Here is a 22,205-nt window from a genome sequence, read left to right on the forward strand (position 1 = left end):
AACTAAAGTCTCCACAATAAATACTCCACTAAATACTCCACAATACTCCAACTAAAGACTTGGCATAACTCTCTTACTTTGGTGCTCTGTGTGTGTATTAATACAGACAAGGGGCCTGTATGTTACCAGCCTCCTCAACTCATCATGCCCCCTTCAAAGGTTTTTTGAAGGGCACCCCCCACCCCCCCCCCCCCGATCTGTCTCTTCCTGCACCCGCGTTAACATTGTATCAATTAGTTTATTTGTTGCCCCCACTCCTGCTGCCCTTTGCAGTACCTAGCGACATTCTCTCAGTAACAGAATCCTCTTTCCCTCCCAGGCTAATGTTGGCAGACTGGATCATTCCAGTGAGAAGTGGACATTAGTGACAAGCAACTTAGCTTTGATTCAGGTAAAACACAAAATTCATCGCCATTCCCCTTCTCCCCCACCCCCACACTTTCATCCTCTCCCGCCCCCCCACCAACACTTTACCCCCTCCCCCCACTCCCACACTTTACCCCCTCCCCCCACTCCCACACTTTACCCCCTCCCCCCACTCCCACACTTTATCCCCTCCCTCCCTGTCCCACATTTTACCCCCTCCCCCCACTCCCACACTTTACCCCCTCCCTCCCTCTCCCACACTTTATCCCCTCCCTCCCTGTCCCACACTTTACCCCCTCCCCCCACTCCCACACTTTACCCCCTCCCCCCTCTCCTACACTTTACCCCCTCCCCCCACTCCCACACTTTACCCCCTCCCCCCTCTCCTACACTTTACCCCCTCCCCCCTCTCCCACACTTTACCCCCTCCCCCCACTCCCACACTTTACCCCCTCCCCCCACTCCCACACTTTACCCCCTCCCCCCACTCCCACACTTTATCCCCTCCCTCCCTGTCCCACACTTTACCCCCTCCCCCCACTCCCACACTTTACCCCCTCCCCCCACTCCCACACTTTACCCCCTCCCCCCACTCCCACACTTTATCCCCTCCCTCCCTGTCCCACATTTTACCCCCTCCCCCCACTCCCACACTTTACCCCCTCCCCCCTCTCCCACACATTACCCCTCCCTCCCTCTCCCACACTTTACCCCCTCCCCCCACTCCCACACTTTACCCCCTCCCCCCACTCCCACACTTTACCCCCTCCCCCCACTCCCACACTTTACCCCCTCCCCCCACTCCCACACTTTACCCCCTCCCCCCACTCCCACACTTTACCCCCTCCCTCCCACTCCCACACTTTACTCCCTCCCCCCACTCCCACACTTTACCCCCTCCCTCCCTCTCCCACACTTTACCCCCTCCCTCCCTCTCCTAAACTTTACCCCCTCCCTCCCTCTCCCACACTTTACCCCCTCCCTCCCTCTCCCACACTTTACCCCCTCCCTCCCTCTCCTAAACTTTACCCCCTCCCTCCCTCTCCCACACTTTACCCCCTCCCTCCCTCTCCCACACTTTACCCCCTCCCTCCCTCTCCCACACTTTACCCCCTCCCCCCACTCCCACACTTTACCCCCTCCCCCCTCTCCTACACTTTACCCCCTCCCCCTCTCCCACACTTTACCCCCTCTCCTACACTTTACCCCCTCTCCCCACTCCCACACTTTACCCCCTCCCCCCTCTCCTACACTTTACCCCCTCCCCCTCTCCCACACTTTACCCCCTCTCCTACACTTTACCCCCTCTCCCCACTCCCACACTTTACCCCCTCCCTCCCTCTCCCACACTTTACCCCCTCCCTCCCTCTCCTAAACTTTACCCCCTCCCTCCCTCTCCCACACTTTACCCCCTCCCTCCCTCTCCCACACTTTACCCCCTCCCTCCCTCTCCCACACTTTACCCCCTCCCTCCCTCTCCCACACTTTACCCCCTCCCTCCCTCTCCCACACTTTACCCCCTCCCCCCACTCCCACACTTTACCCCCTCCCCCCTCTCCTACACTTTACCCCCTCCCCCTCTCCCACACTTTACCCCCTCTCCTACACTTTACCCCCTCCCCCCCCCACACTTTACCCCCTCCCCCCCTCTCCCACACTTTACCCCCTCCCCCCCCTCCCACACTTTACCCCCTCCCCCTCTCCTACACTTTACCCCCTCCCCCCACTCCCACACTTTACCCCCTCCCCCCTCTCCCACGCTTTACCCCCTCCCCCCCCTCCCACACTTTACCCCCTCCCCCCACTCCCACACTTTACCCCCCCCCCCCACACTTTACCCCCTCCCTCCCCCTCTCCTACACTTTACCCCCTCCCCCCTCTCCCACACATTACCCCTCCCCCCTCTCCCACACTTTACCCCCTCCCCCTCTCCTACACTTTACCCCCTCCCCCCACTCCCACACTTTACCCCTTCCCCCCACTCCCACACTTTACCCCCTCCCTCCCTCTCCCACACTTTACCCCCTCCCTCCCTCTCCCACACTTTACCCCCTCCCCCACACTTTACCCCCTCCCCCCACTCCCACACTTTACCCCCTCCCTCCCTCTCCCACACTTTACCCCCTCCCTCCCTCTCCCACACTTTACCCCCTCCCTCCCTCTCCCACACTTTACCCCCTCCCTCCCTCTCCCCCACTTTACCCCCTCCCTCCCTCTCCCACACTTTACCCCCTCCCCCACACTTTACCCCCTCCCCCCACTCCCACACTTTACCCCCTCCCCCCCTCTCCCACACATTACCCCCTCCCTCCCTCTCCCACACTTTACCCCCTCCCCCCACTCCCACACTTTACCCCCTCCCCCCACTCCCACACTTTACCCCCTCCCCCCCTCTCCCACACTTTACCCCCTCCCCCACACTTTACCCCCTCCCCCCACTCCCACACTTTACCCCCTCCCCCCCTCTCCCACACTTTACCCCCTCCCCCCACTCCCACACTTTACCCCCTCCCCCCACTCCCACACTTTACCCCCTCCCCCCCTCTCCCACACTTTACCCCCCTCCCCCCACTCCCACACTTTACCCCCTCCCTCCCTCTCCCACACTTTACCCCCTCCCCCCTCTCCCACACTTTACCCCCTCCCCCCACTCCCACACTTTACCCCCTCCCTCCCTCTCCCACACTTTACCCCCTCCCTCCCTCTCCCACACTTTACCCCCTCCCCCACACTTTACCCCCTCCCCCCACTCCCACACTTTACCCCCTCCCCCCCTCTCCCACACTTTACCCCCTCCCCCCCTCCTACACTTTACCCCCTCCCCCGCACTTTACCCCCTCCCCCCACTCCCACACTTTACCCCCTCCCCCCACTCCCACACTTTACCCCCTCCCTCCCTGTCCCACACTTTACCCCCTCCCTCCCTGTCCCACACTTTACCCCCTCCCTCCCACTCCCACACTTTACCCCCACCCCCACACTTTACCCCCTCCCCCCTCTCCCACACATTACCCCTCCCCCCTCTCCCACACTTTACCCCCTCTCCCACACTTTACCCCCTCCCCCACACTTTACCCCCTCCCCCCTCTCCTACACTTTACCCCCTCCCTCCCTCTCCCACACTTTACCCCCTCCCTCCCTCTCCCACACTTTATCCCCTCCCTCCCTCTCCCACAGTTTACCCCCTCCCCCACACTTTACCCCCTCCCCCCCTCTCCCACACTTTACCCCCTCCCTCCCCTCCCACATTTTACCCCCTCCCCCCTCTCCCACACTTTACCCCCTCCCCCTCTCCTACACTTTACCCCCTCCCTCCCCTCCCACACTTTACCCCCTCCCCCCCCACACTTTACCCCCTCCCTCCCCTCCCACACTTTACCCCCTCTCCCTCTCTCTCCCTCTCTCTCCCTCTCTCTCCCTCTCTCTTCCCATCGCTCTCCATCGCTCTCCCTCTCTCTCCCTCTCTCTCCCCCTCTCTCTCCTCTCCCCCTCTCTCTCCTCTCTCCCTCACACTCCTCTCTCTCAGTCTCGCTCACTCTCCCTCTCTCCCTCACTCTCCCACAGTCTCCCACAGTCTCCCACAGTCTCCCTCGCTCTCCTCTCTCCCTCTCTCCCTCTCTCTCCTCTCTCCCTCACTCTCCCTCGCTCTCCTCTCTCCCTCGCTCTCCTCTCTCCCTCGCTCTCCTCTCTCCCTCGCTCTCCTCTCTCCCTCGCTCTCCCTCGCTCTCCTCTCTCCCTCGCTCTCCCTCGCTCTCCTCTCTCCCTCGCTCTCCTCTCTCCCTCGTTCTCCCACAGTCTCCCTCGTTCTCCCACAGTCTCCCCCGTTCTCCCACAGTCTCCCTTGTTCTCCCACAGTCTCCCTTGTTCTCCCACAGTCTCCCTGGTTCTCCCACAGTCTCCCCCGTTCTCCCACAGTCTCCCCCGTTCTCCCACAGTCTCCCCCGTTCTCCCACAGTCTCCCCCGTTCTCCCACAGTCTCCCCCGTTCTCCCACAGTCTCCCCCGTTCTCCACAGTCTCCCCCGTTCTCCCACAGTCTCCCCCGTTCTCCCACAGTCTCCCCCGTTCTCCCACAGTCTCCCTCGTTCTCCCACAGTCTCCCTCGTTCTCCCACAGTCTCCCTCATTCTCCCTCGCTCTCGTCTCTCCCTCAATCTCCCTCGCTCTCCTCTCTCCCTCACTCTCTCTCGCTCTCCTCTCTCCCTCGCTCTCCTCTCTCCCTCGCTCTCCTCTCTCCCTCGCTCTCCTCTCTCCCTCACTCTCCTCTCTCCCTCGCTGTCCTCTCTCCCTCACTCTCCTCTCTCCCGCGCTCTCCTCTCTCCCTCCACTCTCCCACACTCTCCCTCGCCCTCCACTCTCCCTCACTCTCCCTCGCCCTCCTCTCTCCCTCGCTCTCCCTCACCCTCCTCTCTCCCTCGCCCTCCTCTCTCCCTCGCCCTCCTCTCTCCCTCGCCCTCCTCGCTCCCTCGCCCTCCTCGCTCCCTCGCCCTCCTCTCTCCCTCGCTCTCCCTCGCCCTCCTCTCTCCCTCGCCCTCCTCTCTCCCTCGCTCTCCTCTCTCCCTCGCTCTCCTCTCTCCCTCGCTCTCCTCTCTCCCTCGCTCTCCTCGCTCTTCGCTCTCCCTCGCTGTCCCTCGCCGTCCCTCGCCCTCCCTCGCTGTCCCTCACTCTCTTCTCTCTCACCTTCCCTCTCCCTCACTCTCTTCTCTCCCACCCTCCCTCACTCTCCCTCGCCCTCCTCTCTCCTTCGCTCTCACTCACTCTCGCTCTCCCTCTCTCGCTCTCCCTCTCTCGCTCTCCCTCTCTCGCTCTCCCTCTCTCGCTCTCCCTCTCTCGCTCTCCCTCTCTCGCTCTCCCTCTCTCGCTCTCGCTCTCTCGCTCTCCCTCTCTCGCTCGCTCTCGCTCGCTCTCCCTCGCTCTCCCTCACTCTCCCTCTCTATCCACGCAGTCCTCTCTGTGCCAGTGTGTGTGTTTTGATTCTGTCTTTGATGCAGGTCCAGGCCACTGTGGTGGGTTTCCTTGCTGCTGTTGCTGCTGTTGTTCTGGGATCGTTCTCCAGGGGCCGGATTGATCTGGACCAAGCGGCCGTTCTGTGTGCAAGCAGCACTATCACCTCCTTCATCGCCGCTCTCGCTCTAGGTACCTGGTATTACAACCCCTCGCTGTCTGTCCCCTCCCCCCGACAACCTGCAACGCCTGATCATTTAGTTTACCTGTAACCTCACTGCCACCTGTGACCTTCTGCAGACCAAGTGCTGTTCAACCTTGGGGTGCTGACTGACCTGTAGTTCAGCGGGGCTCCCACCCCATATCTTGCTGTCCAGTAGCAGAAGGTCAGAGATTGACCCCAGGAGACGAGGCGATGTTAAAGAGGCCATTTGAAATGTCGTCCTCAGAATGTGGGCGTCGCTGGCTGGCCCAGCATTTATTGCCCATCCCTAATTGCCCCTTGAGAAGGTGGTGGGTGAGCTGCCTTCTTGAACCGCTGCAGTCCATGTGATGTAGGTACACCCACCGTGCTGTTAGGGAGGGAGTTCCAGGATTTTGACCCAGCGACAGTGAAGGAACGGCGATATATTTCCAAGTCAAGATGGTGAATGGCTTGGAGGGGAACTTCCCAGTGGTGGTGTTCCCATGTATCTGCTGGCCTTGTCCTTCTAGATGGTAGTTGTCATAGGTTTGGAAGGTGCTGTCTAATGAGTTGATTTGCTATTAACTGAGTGTCTCGCCAATGACAGGTTAGAGTCAACCACACTGAGATGTTGGACTGGAGTCACATATAGACCCTGTCTGGGTTAGGGTTGCAGGTTTCCATCCCTATTGGTGAAATCAGGAGGGATATTTACGTCAGCTTCACTTTCACTTTTACTGAGACCAGCTTTTTATTTTCAAATTTTTTTTCAACCAAATCCAAATTCTCAAATGGCCCTGGGTTTGGTGGGGGTGGGGTGGTGGTGGGGGGCAGGGCGGGGGTGGGGGGATGTGGGGGGGGCGGGTGTGGATTTGAGCTCGTGTGCCCTGGGTTATTAGTCCAGTTACCAAATCAGTCAACATTTAAAACAGCTTGTCTGACCATGATCACATCACTGATTGTGAGATCTTGCGATGTGCAAAGACACACACTTCAAAAATAAATACTTCATTGGCTCTGAAGTGCTCTGGGATGGCCTGAGGATGTGAAAGGTGCTATAGAAATGCAAGCCTTTAATTTCAGTTATGTAACCCAGTACAACATCAAAACTCCTTCATTTTACTCTGAATTTTAAACTGCACTGGGAAAATGAGGAGCCTGAGAGGCAGCATTGCCTATGGCTGCGTCAGTAACCGGTGAGGATCACTTGCGGCATTTAAGTTTCAGCTGGACACCAGTCTGCCCAAACATCCTTAGACCTTTCTTCACGTTTACAGAACTGAGTGAACAGAGGTGTCGATAGAAACTGTTTCCTTTGGGGGGTGCGGGGAAGGAGTCCAGAACAAGGGGCCAGAACCTTGAAATGAGAGCCGGGCTGTTCAGGGGGTGATGTCAGGAAGCACTCCCTCACACAAAGGGGAGTGGAAATCCAGAACTCTCTCTGTTGAGGCTGGGGCTCAGTTGGACATTTCAGATCTGAGACTGATGGATTTTTGTTGAGTGAGGGGGTTTAAGGGACTTGCAGCTACTGCAGGTAAATGAGGTTGAGGTGCAAAACAGGCTTGAGGGGTGCAACTAATGGATACTGTTCCCAGCGCATCCCCGACACTTGCAGCCCATCCCCTTTCGACCCCCTTCACCCTCCCCAGATCAACCTTTCTCCGTTACGAGCACCTTTTGTCCATAGGAACATAGAAAATTTACAGCATAGCAGGTGGCTGTTCGGCCCTTCGTGTCTGTGCAGCGGAGAAAGAGTTACCCAGTCCGATTCCACCTTCCAGCTCTTGGTCCGAAGCTCTGTAAGCCACAGCACGGCAAGCGCATATCGAATGTTTTTGTTTTTTAAACGTGACGAGCATTTCTGCCTTTACCACCCTCAGGCAGTGAGCTCCAGACATCCACCACCCGCTGGGGAAAATAAATTACTCCATTTCTCTCTAATCCTTTGACCAATTACTTTAAATCTCTGTCCCTGTTTGTTGACTCTTTTTTGCTAAGTGAGCTGGGCCCTTCCTATCGACTCTGCCCAGGGCCCCCTCAGAATTTTATATGCCTCAATTTAAATCGTGCCTCAGCCTCTTCGGTTCTGAAGGCAACAACCCCAAGAAAACAGCCTCTCTGATCTTCCCTCATAATTAAAGATCCCCATTCCCAGCCACACCCTCTGTGTCCTGACTGCACGCAGTTCTCTAACCGCTGTTTAAAACAGATCCAGCATCATCCCCCAGCTCTTACATTCTTGGCCTTGGCTAATTTTTTTTTTTAATTCTTTCATGTGGTTGTTGCTGGCAAGACCAGCATATTGCCCGTCCCTAATTTCAGCACAGAAGAGGCCATTTCAGAGGCAGCCACGTTGCTGAGGGTCTGGAGTCACGTGTAGGCCAGAAGCAGGTAAGGACAGCAGATTTCCTTTAGTGGATAATCAATGGGCACCGTCACTGATACGAGCTTTATAATTCCAGATTTATTCATTGAATTTATTAGTTGATCCAGCTGCCGTGGTGGGATTTGAACCCATGTCCTCAGAGCATCAGGCTGGGCCTCTAGATCGCTAGTGCGGTGATATTACCATTACACCAACTCTCCAACACTTCCCAATAAAGGGAAGTTTCCTGTTTGCCTTCCTAACCACCTCATCTACCTTTCCTGCTGCCTTTAGGGATCTGAGGAGATGCACTCCGAGGTTCCTCCGTTCCTCTACACCTTTCAGCATCCTACCTATCCTTCTGCTTGTGAAGCTGCTCTGGAAATCTTAGAACGATACAGCACAGAAAGAGGCCATTTGGCCCACTGTGCCTGTGCTGGAAATGTGGCATCCTCACATTTCCCCTTCAGGTTTTCAGTGCAGCTGCAGTTCCAGTTACTGCCTCACTGTGGTGGCATTGAGCCACTCCTGTCTCACTGTCAGCTCTCAAGGTCACTTTCAATCCTCGTCGGCGAAAGAGCTCCTGCAACACCCAATGTGTTCTGGAACTAATTTTCACATCTGAGCTGCGAGGCTGAGCCGCAACAGGCTATCCGACTGCAAGGCTTCACCGCAAAGACAGCCTTTTTCTGGTAACTCCCACATAGTGAACCAGCCCTGCCTGATATTCAGTATTAACTCCCCACCTCCATCCCTCTGCGCCGCACCAGCGTGATATTCTCTGGAATATCTGAGGTTACATTTATAAAAACACAACAGTTTGTTTTCTTTCTCTTTCTCTCTCCCTCTCTCTCTCCCTCCTTCTCCCTTTCTGTGTCTCTCTTCTCTGTCTATCACTCTACCTGTTTCTCTCACTGTGTTTCAGAATCTGATTGTTTCATCTCTCTCTCTCTCTCTCTGTAAATCTGTTTCTCTCCTTCCATATGCCTGGTTTTCTGTCTCTCTCTGTCTCTCCCTCTCTTTGTCTCTATCCCTATCTCTCTCTCTCTCTGTCCCTGTCTCTCTCTCTCTGTCCCTGTCTCTCTCTCTGTCTCTCTCTCTCTGTCCTTGTCTCTCTCTCTCTCAGTCCTTGTCTCTCTCTCTCTCTGTCCTTGCCTCGCTCTCTCTCTGTCCCTGTCTCTCTCTCTCTCTGTCCCTGTCTCTCTCTCTCTCTGTCCCTGTCTCTCTCTCTCTCTGTCCCTGTCGCTCTCTCTCTGTCCCTGTCTCTCTCTCTCTCTCTCTGTCCCTGTCTCTCTCTCTCTCTGTCCCTGTCTCTCTCTCTCTCTGTCCCTGTCTCTTTCTCTCGCTCTCTCGCTCTCTGTCCCTGTCTCTCTCTCTCTGTCTCTGTCTCTCTCTCTCTCTTTGTCTCTCTCTCTTTGTCTCTCTCTCTCTCTCTTTGTCTCTGTCTCTGTCTCTCTCTCTCTCCACCCTGTCTGCAGTCCCTGGTGTGAAGGGACCAGTGTTCACACCACCTCCTGATCTGGGAAATAATTCAAATGAAAGAGGCAGAATGTGTCAAGAAAGAAAAGCTTTAATTGAGAGCGGAGATCGGCACCAGGTTCAGCACCGGGTTCAGTACCGGGTTCGGCACCAGTTGCAGCAAACACCCACAGTAACAGCTCATCTCCTTACCTGTTATCTCACTCACCCCAGGGCGCCAGACTCTCATTCTGAGACACGCTGATGTTGTGGAGTCTGTTTAATCAAACAGCACAGAAGGAGGCCACTCGGTCCATCTCGCCTATGCTGATTTTTTCATAGAGCTACTGTATCTGACCCACTGCTCTGCTTTCGTCACTTACCCCGCTGATTTTTCCTATTCAAGAATTTATCCATTTCCCTTTCAAAACTATTTCTAATGCAGCGATGCAGAACCCGGTGGGGGGGTGGGGGGAGCAGAACCTTAAAGTGAGGGCCAGGCCTTTCAGGGGGTGACATCAGGAAGCACTTCTTCACACAAAGGGGAGAGGAAATCTGGAACTCTCTCCTCCAGAAAGCTGTGGATGCTGGAGGTGAATTGAAGCTTTTGAGACTGAGATGGATGGAGTTTTACTGTAAAGTTTACAAAATCAAGGCAGGAAAATGGAGTTAAGTTTTTTTATTCATTCACGGGATGTTGGTATCGCTGGCTGGGCCAGCATTTATTGCCCATCCCTAGTTGCCCCTTGAGAAGGTGGTGGTGAGCTGCCTTCTTGAACCGCTGCAGTCCATGTGGTGTAGGTACACCCCACAGCGCTGTTAGGAAGGGAGTTCCAGGATTTTGACCCAGTGACAGTGAAGGAACGGCCGATATATTTCCAAGATAGGATGGTGAGTGACTTGGAGGGGAACTTCCAGGTGGTGGTGTTCCCATTTGTTTGCTGTCCTTGTCCTTCTAGCTGGTAGTGGTCATGGGTTTGGAAGGTGCTGTCTGAGGAGTCTTGGTGAGTTCCTCCATCACATCTTGTGGATGGCCTCTTGTGGTGGAGGATGGTGGTGTAGTGCTAATGTTACTAGACTAGTGGGACCATAGGTCCAGGCTAATGCTCTGGGGACACAGGTTCAAGTCCCATGATGGTTTCTGGTGGAATTTAAGTTGAATTAATTAATGAAATCTGGAATATAAAGCCAGTCTCAGTAATGGTGACTGTGAAACTATCATTGACTGCTGTTAAAAACTCATCTGGTTCACTAATGTCCTTTAGGGAAGGAAATCTGCCACCCTTACCTGGTCTGGGCCTACATGTGACTCCAGACCCACAGCCATGTGGTTGATTCTTAACTGCCCTCTGAAATGGCCCAGCAAACCATTCAGTTGTACTAAACCCCTACAGGAAAGTCAAAATGAAGAACAAGCATGATGTAATTGAATGACAGAACAGACTCAAGGGGCTGAATGGTCTTTTGTCCCTGTGCCTCTGCACTCCATCAGTGTTTTATCCTGTGACTATCTGGATGGGACAAGGTGAAGAAGATGGCCCTGGTTTTTACAGTGACTTCCCTCTTACTTCATTGGCTATAACGTGCTTTGGGATGTCCTGAGGATGTGAAAGGTTGCGATAGAAATATAAGACTTCTCTCTCTGTCTCTGTCTCTCTGTAGGTCTGGTGATGATTGCAGTGATCCTTGTGTCCAGGAAGGTTGGGATTAACCCGGATAATGTTGCCACTCCGATTGCAGCGAGCCTGGGTGACTTGATCACACTCTCACTGTTGGCTACGATCAGCCATTCTCTCTTCACGCACATGAGTACGAGCAGTTTACCGTTTCGGGAGAGACTTCACACTCCTCCCCCCCATCATAATCAGGAACTGCAGAACCCGGCTGCAGATACTTAAACCTCTCTCTGGCGCACTGTCCAATCAGGACCCACTCTGCCCTCTGGAACTTCTCCATTCTTGAACCACATTCCTATCTCTGACTCACATTCAGAATGCTACCCTGTCAGAGGTGGAAGAAGGCGTTAAACCATGGTCCGCTCTGTCATGTTCCCCACATTACCACAGGCTCAACACTTCCCAAGTGTTTCATTATCTGAGACCATCAGACCATAAGACGTAGGAGCAGAAGTAGGCCATTCGGCCCATCAAGTCTGCTCCGCCATTCAATGACATCATGGCTGATCTGATAATCCTCAACTCCACTTTCTTGCCTTTTCCCCCATAACCCTTGATTCCCTTACTGATTAAAAATCTGTCTATCTCAGCCTTGAATATATTTAGCGACCCAGCCCCTACAGCCCTCTGTGGTAAAGAATTCCACAGATTGACTACCCTCTGAGAGAAGAAATTCCTCCTCATCTCTGTCTTAACTGGGTGATCCCTTACTCTGAGAGTATGCCCTCTGCCCTTAGATTATGCCCTCTAGTCCTAGACTTTCCCACAAGGGGAAACAGCCTCTCAGCATTTACCCTGTTAAGCCCCCTAAGAATCTTATATGTTTCAATAAGGTCACCTCTCATTCTTCTAAACTCCAATGAGGACAGGCCCAACCTACTCAACCTCTCATAAGAAAACCCCTCCATACCAGGGATCAACCTAGTGAACCTTCTCTGGACTGTCTCCAATTTCAGGATATCTTTCCTTAGGTACGGGGACCAAAACTGTTCAGTTTCTTTTTCAATTCCGAACTGTCTATAAAGCGTTTTGGGACATTCTGAGGTTGTGAGAGACTCTATAGAAATTGGAGTTTGTTCTTTAATTTTACTAGACCATTAGCCACTGTCGTGAATGTCTCCCAAACCCTCCTCCTCTCCATGAGCCCAGGTTTCAAAGAGACCTGTATTAGGGGCTAGTTGCACGGGCTAGGGGATGGTCTCGGGCCCTGGCTCCTGGACACCACCCCGGGAACGCCTCCCGGACACTGCACCTACCTGGGTGGACGGCAGCCATGATGCCTACTGTGGACGAACAGCCACAGCTTAAGTTGTTTCTGTTTAGGGGAGTAGGGGTGGGCAGAATGGGGGTGGCTGTGGGTTTCTGTCTGAATGGGAACGCACGTTGTGAGATGTTTCTGAATTTTCTTCCCAGATCTTGTTTACCTCGCTCCCGGTCTCTGTGTCCTCTTCATTATCCTGATCCCAGTTTGGGTGGTTATTGCTTGGAAAAGTCCTCAAACCCGGGAGGTGTTAAAATCCGGGTGGCAGCCTGTACTGGTTGCCATGTCGATCAGCAGGTGGGTGACCGGTACTGTCCTTACTTTGTAAGGGGTGGTGGGGAGAATGGTGGGGGTACATCTCCACCAGGGACCTGCAGGTTAAGCAGCTTCAGGGATTGGAAGTTCAGCCGCAGTTGGTTACTGGGAACCACAGCAGATAAGGAGCTAGAGAAGGCCGTTCGGCCCCTCGAGCCCTGCTATGTCATTGAACTAGATCATGGCTGATCTTCCATCTCAACGCCATCTTCCCACAGTACCGCCATATTCCTTAATGTCAAAACATCAACAGAAGACAACACGCACCTGCTTGGAAAGAAAGATACTGAGAATGTTTAACATTTCTGTTTTCTTTTGCTTTAATGGACACAGGCCCACGTCATTATCTTGTCACTGTGGGATCTTGCTATGCTGTAGCAAGGGCAGGTTTAGCACTGAGTTAGATACAGAGTAAAGCTCCCTCTACACTGTCCGCATCAAACACTCCCAGGACAGGTACAGCACAGGGTTAGATACAGAGTAAATCTCCCTGTACACTGTCCACATCAAACACTCCCAGGACAGGTACAGCACGGGGTTAGATACAGAGTAAAGCTCCCTCTACACCGTCCCCATCAAACACTCCCAGGACAGGTACAGCACAGGGTTAGATACAGAGTAAAGCTCCCTCTACACCGTCCCCATCAAACACTCCCAGGACAGGTACAGCACGGGGTTAGATACAGAGTAAAGCTCCCTCTACACTGCCCCCATCAAACACTCCCAGGACAGGTACAGCACAGGGTTAGATACAGAGTAAAGCTCCCTCTACACTGCCCCCATCAAACACTCCCAGGGCAGGTATAGGACGGGGTGAATTGTCTGTTTTCCGATTAGTCACTCTGTACAGTTTATAACCTTCATGATTAAACCGCTTTCCACCTTGTTGTTTCCTCAGTGTTGGTGGATTGATCCTGGATAAGACAGTCACTAACCCCAAGTTTGAAGGTATGGCTGTCTTCACGCCTGTCATTAATGGTGAGTTTCATGTCTGATTGTCTTGATCCATGAGTGCAATGTAACAGATAAACCCCCCAGTGCCCGTCATTAGCAGTAAAGCGCTTTACAGTCAGAGAAACACTTTGGAAGAGTTGCACTCTGGGAAATACAGCAACCAGCTGGCACACAGCAATATCCAACAAACAGGGCATAGTGTAGAGGGAGCTTTACTCTGTATGTAACCCTGTGCTGTACCTGTCCTGGGAGTGTTTGATGGGGACAGTGTAGAGATAGCTTTACTCTGTATCTAACCCTGTGCTGTACCTGTCCTGGGAGTGTTTGATGGGGACAGTGTAGAGATAGCTTTACTCTGTATCTAACCCCGTGCTGTACCTGTCCTGGGAGTGTTTGATGGGGACAGTGTAGAGGGAGCTTTACTCTGTATCTAACCCCGTGCTGTACCTGTCCTGGGAGTGTTTGATGGGGACAGTGTAGAGGGAGCTTTACGCTGTATCTAACCCCGTGCTGTACCTGTCCTGGGAGTGTTTGATGGGGACAGTGTAGAGGGAGCTTTACTCTGTATCTAACCCCATGCTGTACCTTTCCTGGGAGTGTTTGATGGGGACAGTGTAGAGGGAGCTTTACTCTGTATCTAACCCCGTGCTGTATCTGTCCTGGGAGTGTTTGATGGGGACAGTGTAGAGGGAGCTTTACTCTGTATCTAACCCCGTGCTGTACCTGTCCTGGGAGTGTTTGATGGGGACAGTGTAGAGGGAGTTTTACTTTGTATCTAACCCCGTGCTGTACCTGTCCTGGGAGTGTTTGATGGGGACAGTGTAGAAGGAGCTTTACTCTGTATCTAACCCAGTGCTGTACCTGTCCTGGAAGTGTTTGATGGGGACAGTGTAGAGGGAGCTTTATTCTGTATCTAACCCCGTGCTGTACCTGTCCTGGGAGTGTTTGATGGGGACAGTGTAGAAGGAGCTTTACTCTGTATCTAACCCAGTGCTGTACCTGTCCTGGGAGTGTTTGATGGGGACAGTATAGAAGGAGCTTTACTCTGTATCTAACCCCGTGCTGTACCTGTCCTGGGAGTGTTTGATGGGACAATGTAGAGCAATCTTTACACTGTGTCAGCATCCTAGGGATTATCATTCACCAGAAAGAGAACGCAGGCCACTCGACGGAGAATAAATTAAGCCCCTTCAAAACTGGAGTCAATGGGAATCAGGGGGAAAACTCTTCACTGGCTGGAGTCATATCTAGCGCAAAGGAAGCTGGGTGTGGTTGTTGAAGATCAATCATCTCAGCTCCAGGACATCACTGCAGGTGTTCCTCAGGGTAGTGTCCTCAGCCCAAACATCTTCAGCTGCTTCATCAATGACCTTCCTTCCATCTTAAGGTCAGAAGTGGGGATGTTCACTGATGATTGCACAATGTTCAGCACCATTCGCAACTCCTCAGATACTGAAGCAGTCCATGTCCAAGTGCAGCAAGACCTGGACAATATCCAGGCTTGGGCTGACAACTGGCAAGTAACATTTACGCCACACAAGTGCCAGGCAATGACCATCTCCAACAAGAGAATCTAACCATTGCCCCTTGACCTTCAGTGGCATTTCCATCACTGAATCCCCCACTATCAACATCCTGGGGGTTACCATTGACCAGAAACTGAACTGGGCTAGCCATATAAATACTGTAGCTACAAGAGCAGGTCAGAGGCTAGGAATCCTGCGATGAGTAACCCACCTCCTGACTCCCCAAAGCCTGTCCACCATCTACAAGGCACAAGTCAGGAGTGTGATGGAATACTCCCCACTTGCCTGGATGAGTACAGCTCCCACAACACTCAAGAAGCTTTACACCATCCAGGACAAAGCAGCCCACTTGATTGGCACCCCATCCACAAGCATTCACTCCCTCCACCACTGACACACAGTAGCAGCAGTGTGTACCATCTACAAAGATGCACTGCAGGAACTCACCAAGCTTCCTTACAATTCCAAACCCATGACCACAACCACCTAGAAGGACAAGGGCAGCAGGTAGATGGGAACACCACCACCTGGAAGTTCTCCTCCATGTCACTCACCATCCTGACTTGGAAATATATCGGCCGATCCTTCACCGTTGCTGGGTCAAAATCCTGGAACTCCCTCCCTAACAGCACAGTGGGTGTACCTACACCAGAGGGATCGCAGCAGCTCAAGGAGGCAGCTCACCACCACCTTCTCAAGGGCAATTAGGGATGGGCAATAAATACTGGCCTAGTCAGTGACACCTATAGCCCTTAAATGAATAAAAAAATATATATAATGTGAGCTTGGTCACTTTGGTAGGAAGACCACAGAAGTAGAATATTATTTATATAGAGAGAGACCGCAGAACTCTGCAGTACAGAGCGACCTGGCTGTTACCCTTATCGATGAATGATGAAATGTTACTATGCAGATACAGCAAGTAACTAGGAAGTAAAATGGAATCTTGTTTTTCATTGCAAGGGCGATGAAGCATAAAAGTAGGGAAGTCCTGCTACAACTGTACAGGGCATTGGTGAGGCCACACCTGGAGTACTGGGTACAGTCTTGGTCACTTGATTTAGAGGAGGGATAGACTTACATTGGAGGCAGCTCAAAGAAGGTACACTAGGGTTTGTCTTATGAGGAAAGGTTGAGCAGGTTGGGCCAATACTCATTGGAGTTTAAGGAATGAGAGGTGATGTTATTGAAACATATAAAGATCCTGAGGGGACTTGACAGGGTGGATGCTGAGAGGATGTTTCCCCTTGTGGGAGAGACTAGAACTCAGGGGCACAGTTTAAGGGGTCTCCCATTTTATTCTCAGAGGGTCATTAGTCTGTGGAATTCTGTCCCCCCAGAGAGCAGTGGAGGCTGGGTCATTGAGTATATTCACAGAATCAGAATCACAGAATCTCACAGTGCAGAAGAGGCCCTTCGGCCCATCAAGTCTGCGCCAAAACGTGAGAAACACCTGACCTACCTACCTACCTAACCCCATTTACTAGCACTTGGCCCATAGCCTTGAATGTTATGACGTGCCAAGTGCTCATCCAGGTACTTTTTAAAGGATGTGAGGCAACCCGCCTCCACCACCCTCCCAGGCAGTGCATTCCAGACCATCACCACCCTCTGGGTAAAAAAGTTTTTCCTCACATCCCCTCTAAACCTCCTGCCCCTTACCTTGAACTTATGCCTCCTCGTGACTGACCCTTCAACTAAGGGGAACAGATGCTCCCTATCCACTCTGTCCATGCCCCTCATTCAAAGCTGAGTTAGACAGATTTTTGATTAACAAGGGATTCGAGGGTTAAAGGGAACAAGCAGGAAAGTGGAGTTAAGGCCCCAATCAGATCAGCCATAATCTTATTGAATGGGGGAGTAGGCCCAAGGGGCTGAATGGCCTAGTCCTGCTTCTATTTCTTATATTCTTATGGGCCTCACTCTCCTTCAAACCCTTCAGGTGTGTTACTGCCGTTAACTCAGAAGAATATGCTCTCAGGTCACATTTGGACTAGTAAACACTATAATAATGAGTTCCTCCATAAGGAACTGGACCAACTCCCAAAGACCTGGAGCTATCCTGAGCAGAAAGATCCTTCCCCCTCCATTCCCTGGCCTGACTTTGATGTATGAGGAGGCTTTAAGCGGGAACCAGAGGCAGGGCAAGATGCTAGGTAGCAGGCAAAGAACAGGGAAGGCAGAAGAGGTTACATAACAAAATAGGTTGAGAGGAGTGCGTTCAATGTGCCTGAAGAGATTTACTTGATCGTTACTCTGACTTAACTCTTTTGATTTACTAGTGTTTCACCCCTAGGTGTAGGTGGGAATCTCGTTGCAATACAGGCTAGTCGCATCTCGACCTACCTCCACTTGTGGAGTGTCCCAGGTGTGTTACCCCGCCGGATGTGGGAGCATTGGCCCAATCCCTGTACCACCTTCATCCGCTCAGGTTGGTGACACCCACAGTTCAGCTAAACATGTCTTTGCCACCACAGGGTGCAGGGAGCTGGGCAACTCCCTGCGGAACCCCGCTGCTTCATACCCGCAGGGATCGGACTGAAAGACAGAGAATTTGCATTCTACTAACATAGAACTTCGTCAGATAGATCACACCTGGAATATTGTCAAGAGTCCTGGACTCCATATTGAAAACAATGGATAGGCAGGCGCTGGAGAAGGTTTAAAGAGTATCCATGAAGATGATTCCAGAACCAGGTGGTTACACCCATTGGGAATGGTTGAATAAAACTGGTGACAGGATTTTCAGGAAGGACCCGTCACGGGTGGGAATGGAAAATTCGGAGAGCCAGCCAAACGTCCATTGACTTCACCGGAGAGTCCCAGCCATAGGGAGGTTGGATAATCCTGGACTGGGACTCATTTCTCGAGAAAAGGGAAGGCTGAGGGTTGACCTGATAGAGGGCTTTAAATTATGAAGGAGTTTGATAGGGTAGATGTAGAGAAAATATTTCCGCTTGTGTGGGGAGACCAGAGCCAGGGGTTAAAAATATAAGAGAGTCACTAATTAATCCAATGGGGAATTCAGGAGAAATGTCTTTACCCAGAGAGTGGGGAGAATGTGGAACTGACTCCCACAGGGAGTGGTTGAGGCGAATAGTAGTTTTGGATTGATACAGGGCTATGGGTAGAGAGCAGGGCAGTGGGATTAGTTTGGGGATTGATACAGGGCTATGGGGAGAGCGGGGCAGAGGGATTAGTTTGGGGATTGATACAGGGCTATGGGGAGAGAGCAGGGCAGTGGGATTAGTTTGGGATTGATACAGGGCTATGGGGAGAGAGCAGGGCAGTGGGATTAGTTTGGGATTGATAAAGGGCTATGGGGAGAGAGCAGGGCAGGGGGATTAGTTTGGGATTGATAAAGGGCTATGGGGAGAGAGCAGGGCAGTGGGATTAGTTTAGGGTTGATAAGGGCTATGGGGAGAGTGGGGCATTGGGATTAGTTTAGGATTGATACAGGGCTATGGGGAGAGAGTGGGACAGTGGGATTAGTTTGGGATTGATACAGGGATAGGGAGAAGAGAGTGAGGCAGTGGGACTAGTTTGGGATTAAAACAGGGCTATGGGGAAGAGATTGGGGCAGTGGGACTAGTTTGGGATTGATACAGGGCTATGGGAGAAGAGAGTGGGGCAGTGGGATTAAACGTTGGAAGTTTAGAACAGAGGAGGAGGAGAAACACCTTCCCACGGGGAGTTGTGAGGCTGCGGGATTCACTCCCAGGGTTAGTGGTTGAGGCAGAAACTTTGCGAACGAAGAACAGAACGAGGCCATTTGGCCCATCATGCCTGTGCCGACTCTTTGAAAGGCCTATCCAATTAGTCCCATTCCCCCTGCTCTTTCTCCTCTGGAAATGTTTCCTTTCGCGTATTTATTCAATTATTATTGAATCCACTCCCTCGCCCTTTCAGTGAAGCTAGGTAAACAGGTGAGGAAGAAAGGAATAGATGGAGATGGAGGGTTGGGGGGATGGGTGGCGATAGTGAAGTAGGTGGGAGTAAGCTACTGTGGAGCATAGACATGGATCTGTTGGGCTGAATAGCCTGTATCTGTGCTGTAAATTCCATGTAATTCTATGGATAAAATTGATCCTCATCTCCCAATCCCATTGTTAATGCCTGGTAGAAAGCGTACCATGTGTAGGGACTTAAGGGCAGGAATTGAACTTCCTCCCCACCCCCCAACCCCCTGTCCGCTGGACACTCCCTGGCTATGGCGTATGGAAGAACATGGTGCTCACGGCTAATTGTCCAAGGGCTCCTGTGGGACCTGAGCTCCTCAGGGAAAGAGGGAGAAACACAGAGAAACCAGTGAAGGAAGATGCAGAGAAATTGGAGCATTGTTTCTGAAGGGTGTGAAGGCTTTGGAGGAGATTTACTGGGATGGTTCTCCAGGGATTGAGGTAATGTGGAGAGACTGGAGAAGCTGGGATTGTTCTCCCGAAAGCAGAGAAAGCTAAGAGATTTAATGGAGGTCAAAATTCTGAAGGGTTTAAATAGAGTAAATAAGGAGAATTTTTTTCCATTGGCTGAAGTGTTATGAGCAAGAGGACAATACATTTAAGATGATTTGAAGATGAACCAAAGACAACATGAGCAAAAACTTCTTTTTAATCAACAAGTGTTTAGGATCTGGAATGAACTGCCTCATAGGGTCTGGATACAGATTCAAGAGGAGCCTTCGGAAAGGAATTGGATAAATGCTTAAAATTGCAGGAATGTGGGGGAAGAACAGTGGAGTGGGATTAATTGGGTTGCTCGGGAGAGCCACGACAGACTTGATGGACCGAATGGCCTCCTACTGTGCTGAAGTTAGGTTCAGGAGCAGTTTTCCAACTCATAATTGATCTGAATAGAATAATAAGGAGAAATCAGTTCCAAGCTGGTAACCAGAGGACTCAGATTTGAGGAGATTGACAAAAGAACCAAAGTGAACGCTTTGCGGAACACCTTCAGTCACTCTTCAAGCAGCATCCTGACTTGCCAATCACTGGCCATTTCAATTAACCATCTTGTTCTCATTCAGACATTTCTGTGCTCGGCCTGCTGTAATGTTCCAGTGAAACCCAGCACAAGCTGGAAGAACAGCACCGCATCCTCCAATTAGACACTTTACGGCCTCTTGGACTCAACATTGAGTTCAACAACTTCAGGCCATGAGCTCTGACCCCCATTATGCTCCACCTGCCCCTCCCCCACACTTTCAACAGCATCAAACCCATCACATGCTTACCCCTCTCTAATTCTGAAGAAGTCATATTGGACTCTGTTTCTCGCTCCACAGATACTGCTTGACTTGCTGAGTTTTTCCAGAATCTTCTGTTTTTATTTGATATTAGAGGGAAGGTGAGAGTGTTTTTACACAAGTGGTTGTGATCTGGAAGGTGCTGCCTGAAAGGGCGGTGGAAGCAGATTCAATAATAACTTTCAATAGGGAATTGGATAAATACTCGAAAGGAAACATTTATAGAGTATGGAGAAAAAGCAGGGGGAATGGCACTAATTGGATAGGCCTTTTAAAGAGCCAGCACAGGCATGATGGGCCAAATGGCCTCATTCTGTTCTTTGTACGCAAAGTTTCTGCCTCAACCACTAACCCTGGGAGTGAATCCCGCAGCCTCACAACTCCCCGTGGGAAGGTGTTTCTCCTCCTCTCTGTTCTAAACTTCCAACAATTAATCCCGCTGCCCCACTCTCTTCTCCCTATCCCTGTATCAATCCCCAAACTAGTCCCACTGCCCCGCTCTCTTCCCATAGCCCTGTATCAATCCCAAACTAGTCCCACTGCCCCGCTCTCTCCCCATAGCCCTGTATCAATCCCCAAACTAGTCCCACTGCCCCGCTCTCTCCCCATAGCCCTGTATCAATCCCCAAACTAATCCCACTGCCCCGCTCTCTCCCCATAGCCCTGTATCAATCCCCAAACTAATCCCACTGCCCCGCTCTCTCCCCATAGCTGTGTATCAATCCCAAACTAATCCCACTGCCCCACTCTCCCCCCATATCCCTGTATCAATCCCAAACTAATCCAACTGTCCTGCTCCCTCCCCAAAGACCTGTATCAATCCCAAACTAATCCCACTGCCTCGCTTTCTGTCCAAAGCCCTATATCAAATCCAAACTAAGCCCACTGCCCAGCGATCTCTCCATAGCCCTGTATCAATCCCCAAACTAATCCCACTGCCCTACTCTTTCCCCATATCCTTGTATTAAGATCACTGCCCCACTCTCTCCCCATATCCCTGTATTAGTCCCACTGCCCCACTCTCTCCCCATATCCCCATATTAATCCCACCGCCCCACTCTCTCCCCATATCCCCGTATTAATCCCACTGCCCCACTCTCTCCCCATATCCCCATATTAATCCCACTGCCCCGTATTAATCCCACTGCCCCACTCTCTCCCCATAGCCCTGTATCAATCCCACTGCCCCGTATTAATCCCACTGCCCCACTCTCTCCCCATATCCCCGTATTAATCCCACTGCCCCACTCTCTCCCCATATCCCCATATTAATCCCACTGCCCTGTATTAATCCCACTGCCCCACTCTCTCCCCATATCCCCGTATTAATCCCACCGCCCCGCTCTCTCCCCATAGCCCTGTATCAATCCCAAGATAATCCCACTGCTCGTTGTGATCACTGATATGAAGCACCTGGCACTATATAATGTGCTATACAAGTGCAAGTTGTTATTGTTGCAGAGTTATGCAATTGAATGCAGACTCAGACGGAGTTGCTATTTTGAATCAGCTGTATGCCCAATGGGGACAGTAACTCATCAGGGCTCATTTCCTCCCTTCTCAGGTGTCAATTCAACGTCAGCCCGCGTCCTCTTCCTGCTGGTTGTCCCAGGTCACCTGCTCTTCCTCTATACCATCCATTTTCTCCAGGCAGGTCACGTTAACGTAACCATCAGTTTCACTGCATTCTACCTCACTGCTGCCCTGATACAGGTAAGGAAACTGAGTCATTGGCATCTTCTAGCAGTGTCAGTGGGTAGCACCCCTCGCCTCAGAGTCAGAAGGTCAATGGTTCAAGACCCACCCCATGGCCCTAAACTGACAGCCCTAGTACAGTACTCTGGGAGTGCTGCACTGTCAGAGGGTCAGTACTGAAGGAGTGCTGCACTGTCAGAGGTTCGGTACTGAGGGAGCGTC

At 52.0% G+C, this 22,205-nt stretch overlaps 1 protein-coding gene across 15 annotated transcripts in view; it reads left to right on the plus strand.

Annotated features, from left to right (window-relative positions):
• The window catches only part of LOC121280288 (solute carrier family 41 member 1), a 53,713-nt gene that overhangs the window by 30,135 nt on the left and 1,373 nt on the right, over positions 1-22,205 (plus strand). For 13 of the 15 annotated variants that reach the window (XM_041192116.1, XM_041192114.1, XM_041192115.1 and 10 more), the window contains 7 exons: positions 320-391; positions 5,355-5,499; positions 10,977-11,123; positions 12,404-12,548; positions 13,465-13,544; positions 17,343-17,477; positions 21,853-22,001. In XM_041192116.1, coding sequence (XP_041048050.1) covers positions 320-391; positions 5,355-5,499; positions 10,977-11,123; positions 12,404-12,548; positions 13,465-13,544; positions 17,343-17,477; positions 21,853-22,001 — 873 coding nt within the window. The remainder of the gene's footprint in view (positions 1-319; positions 392-5,354; positions 5,500-10,976; positions 11,124-12,403; positions 12,549-13,464; positions 13,545-17,342; positions 17,478-21,852; positions 22,002-22,205) is intronic. The other 2 variants (XM_041192118.1, XM_041192119.1) reach the window with 2 other exon arrangements.

This window comes from Carcharodon carcharias, chromosome 7 (genome assembly GCF_017639515.1).
Source record: "Carcharodon carcharias isolate sCarCar2 chromosome 7, sCarCar2.pri, whole genome shotgun sequence".
NCBI lineage: Eukaryota > Metazoa > Chordata > Chondrichthyes > Lamniformes > Lamnidae > Carcharodon > Carcharodon carcharias.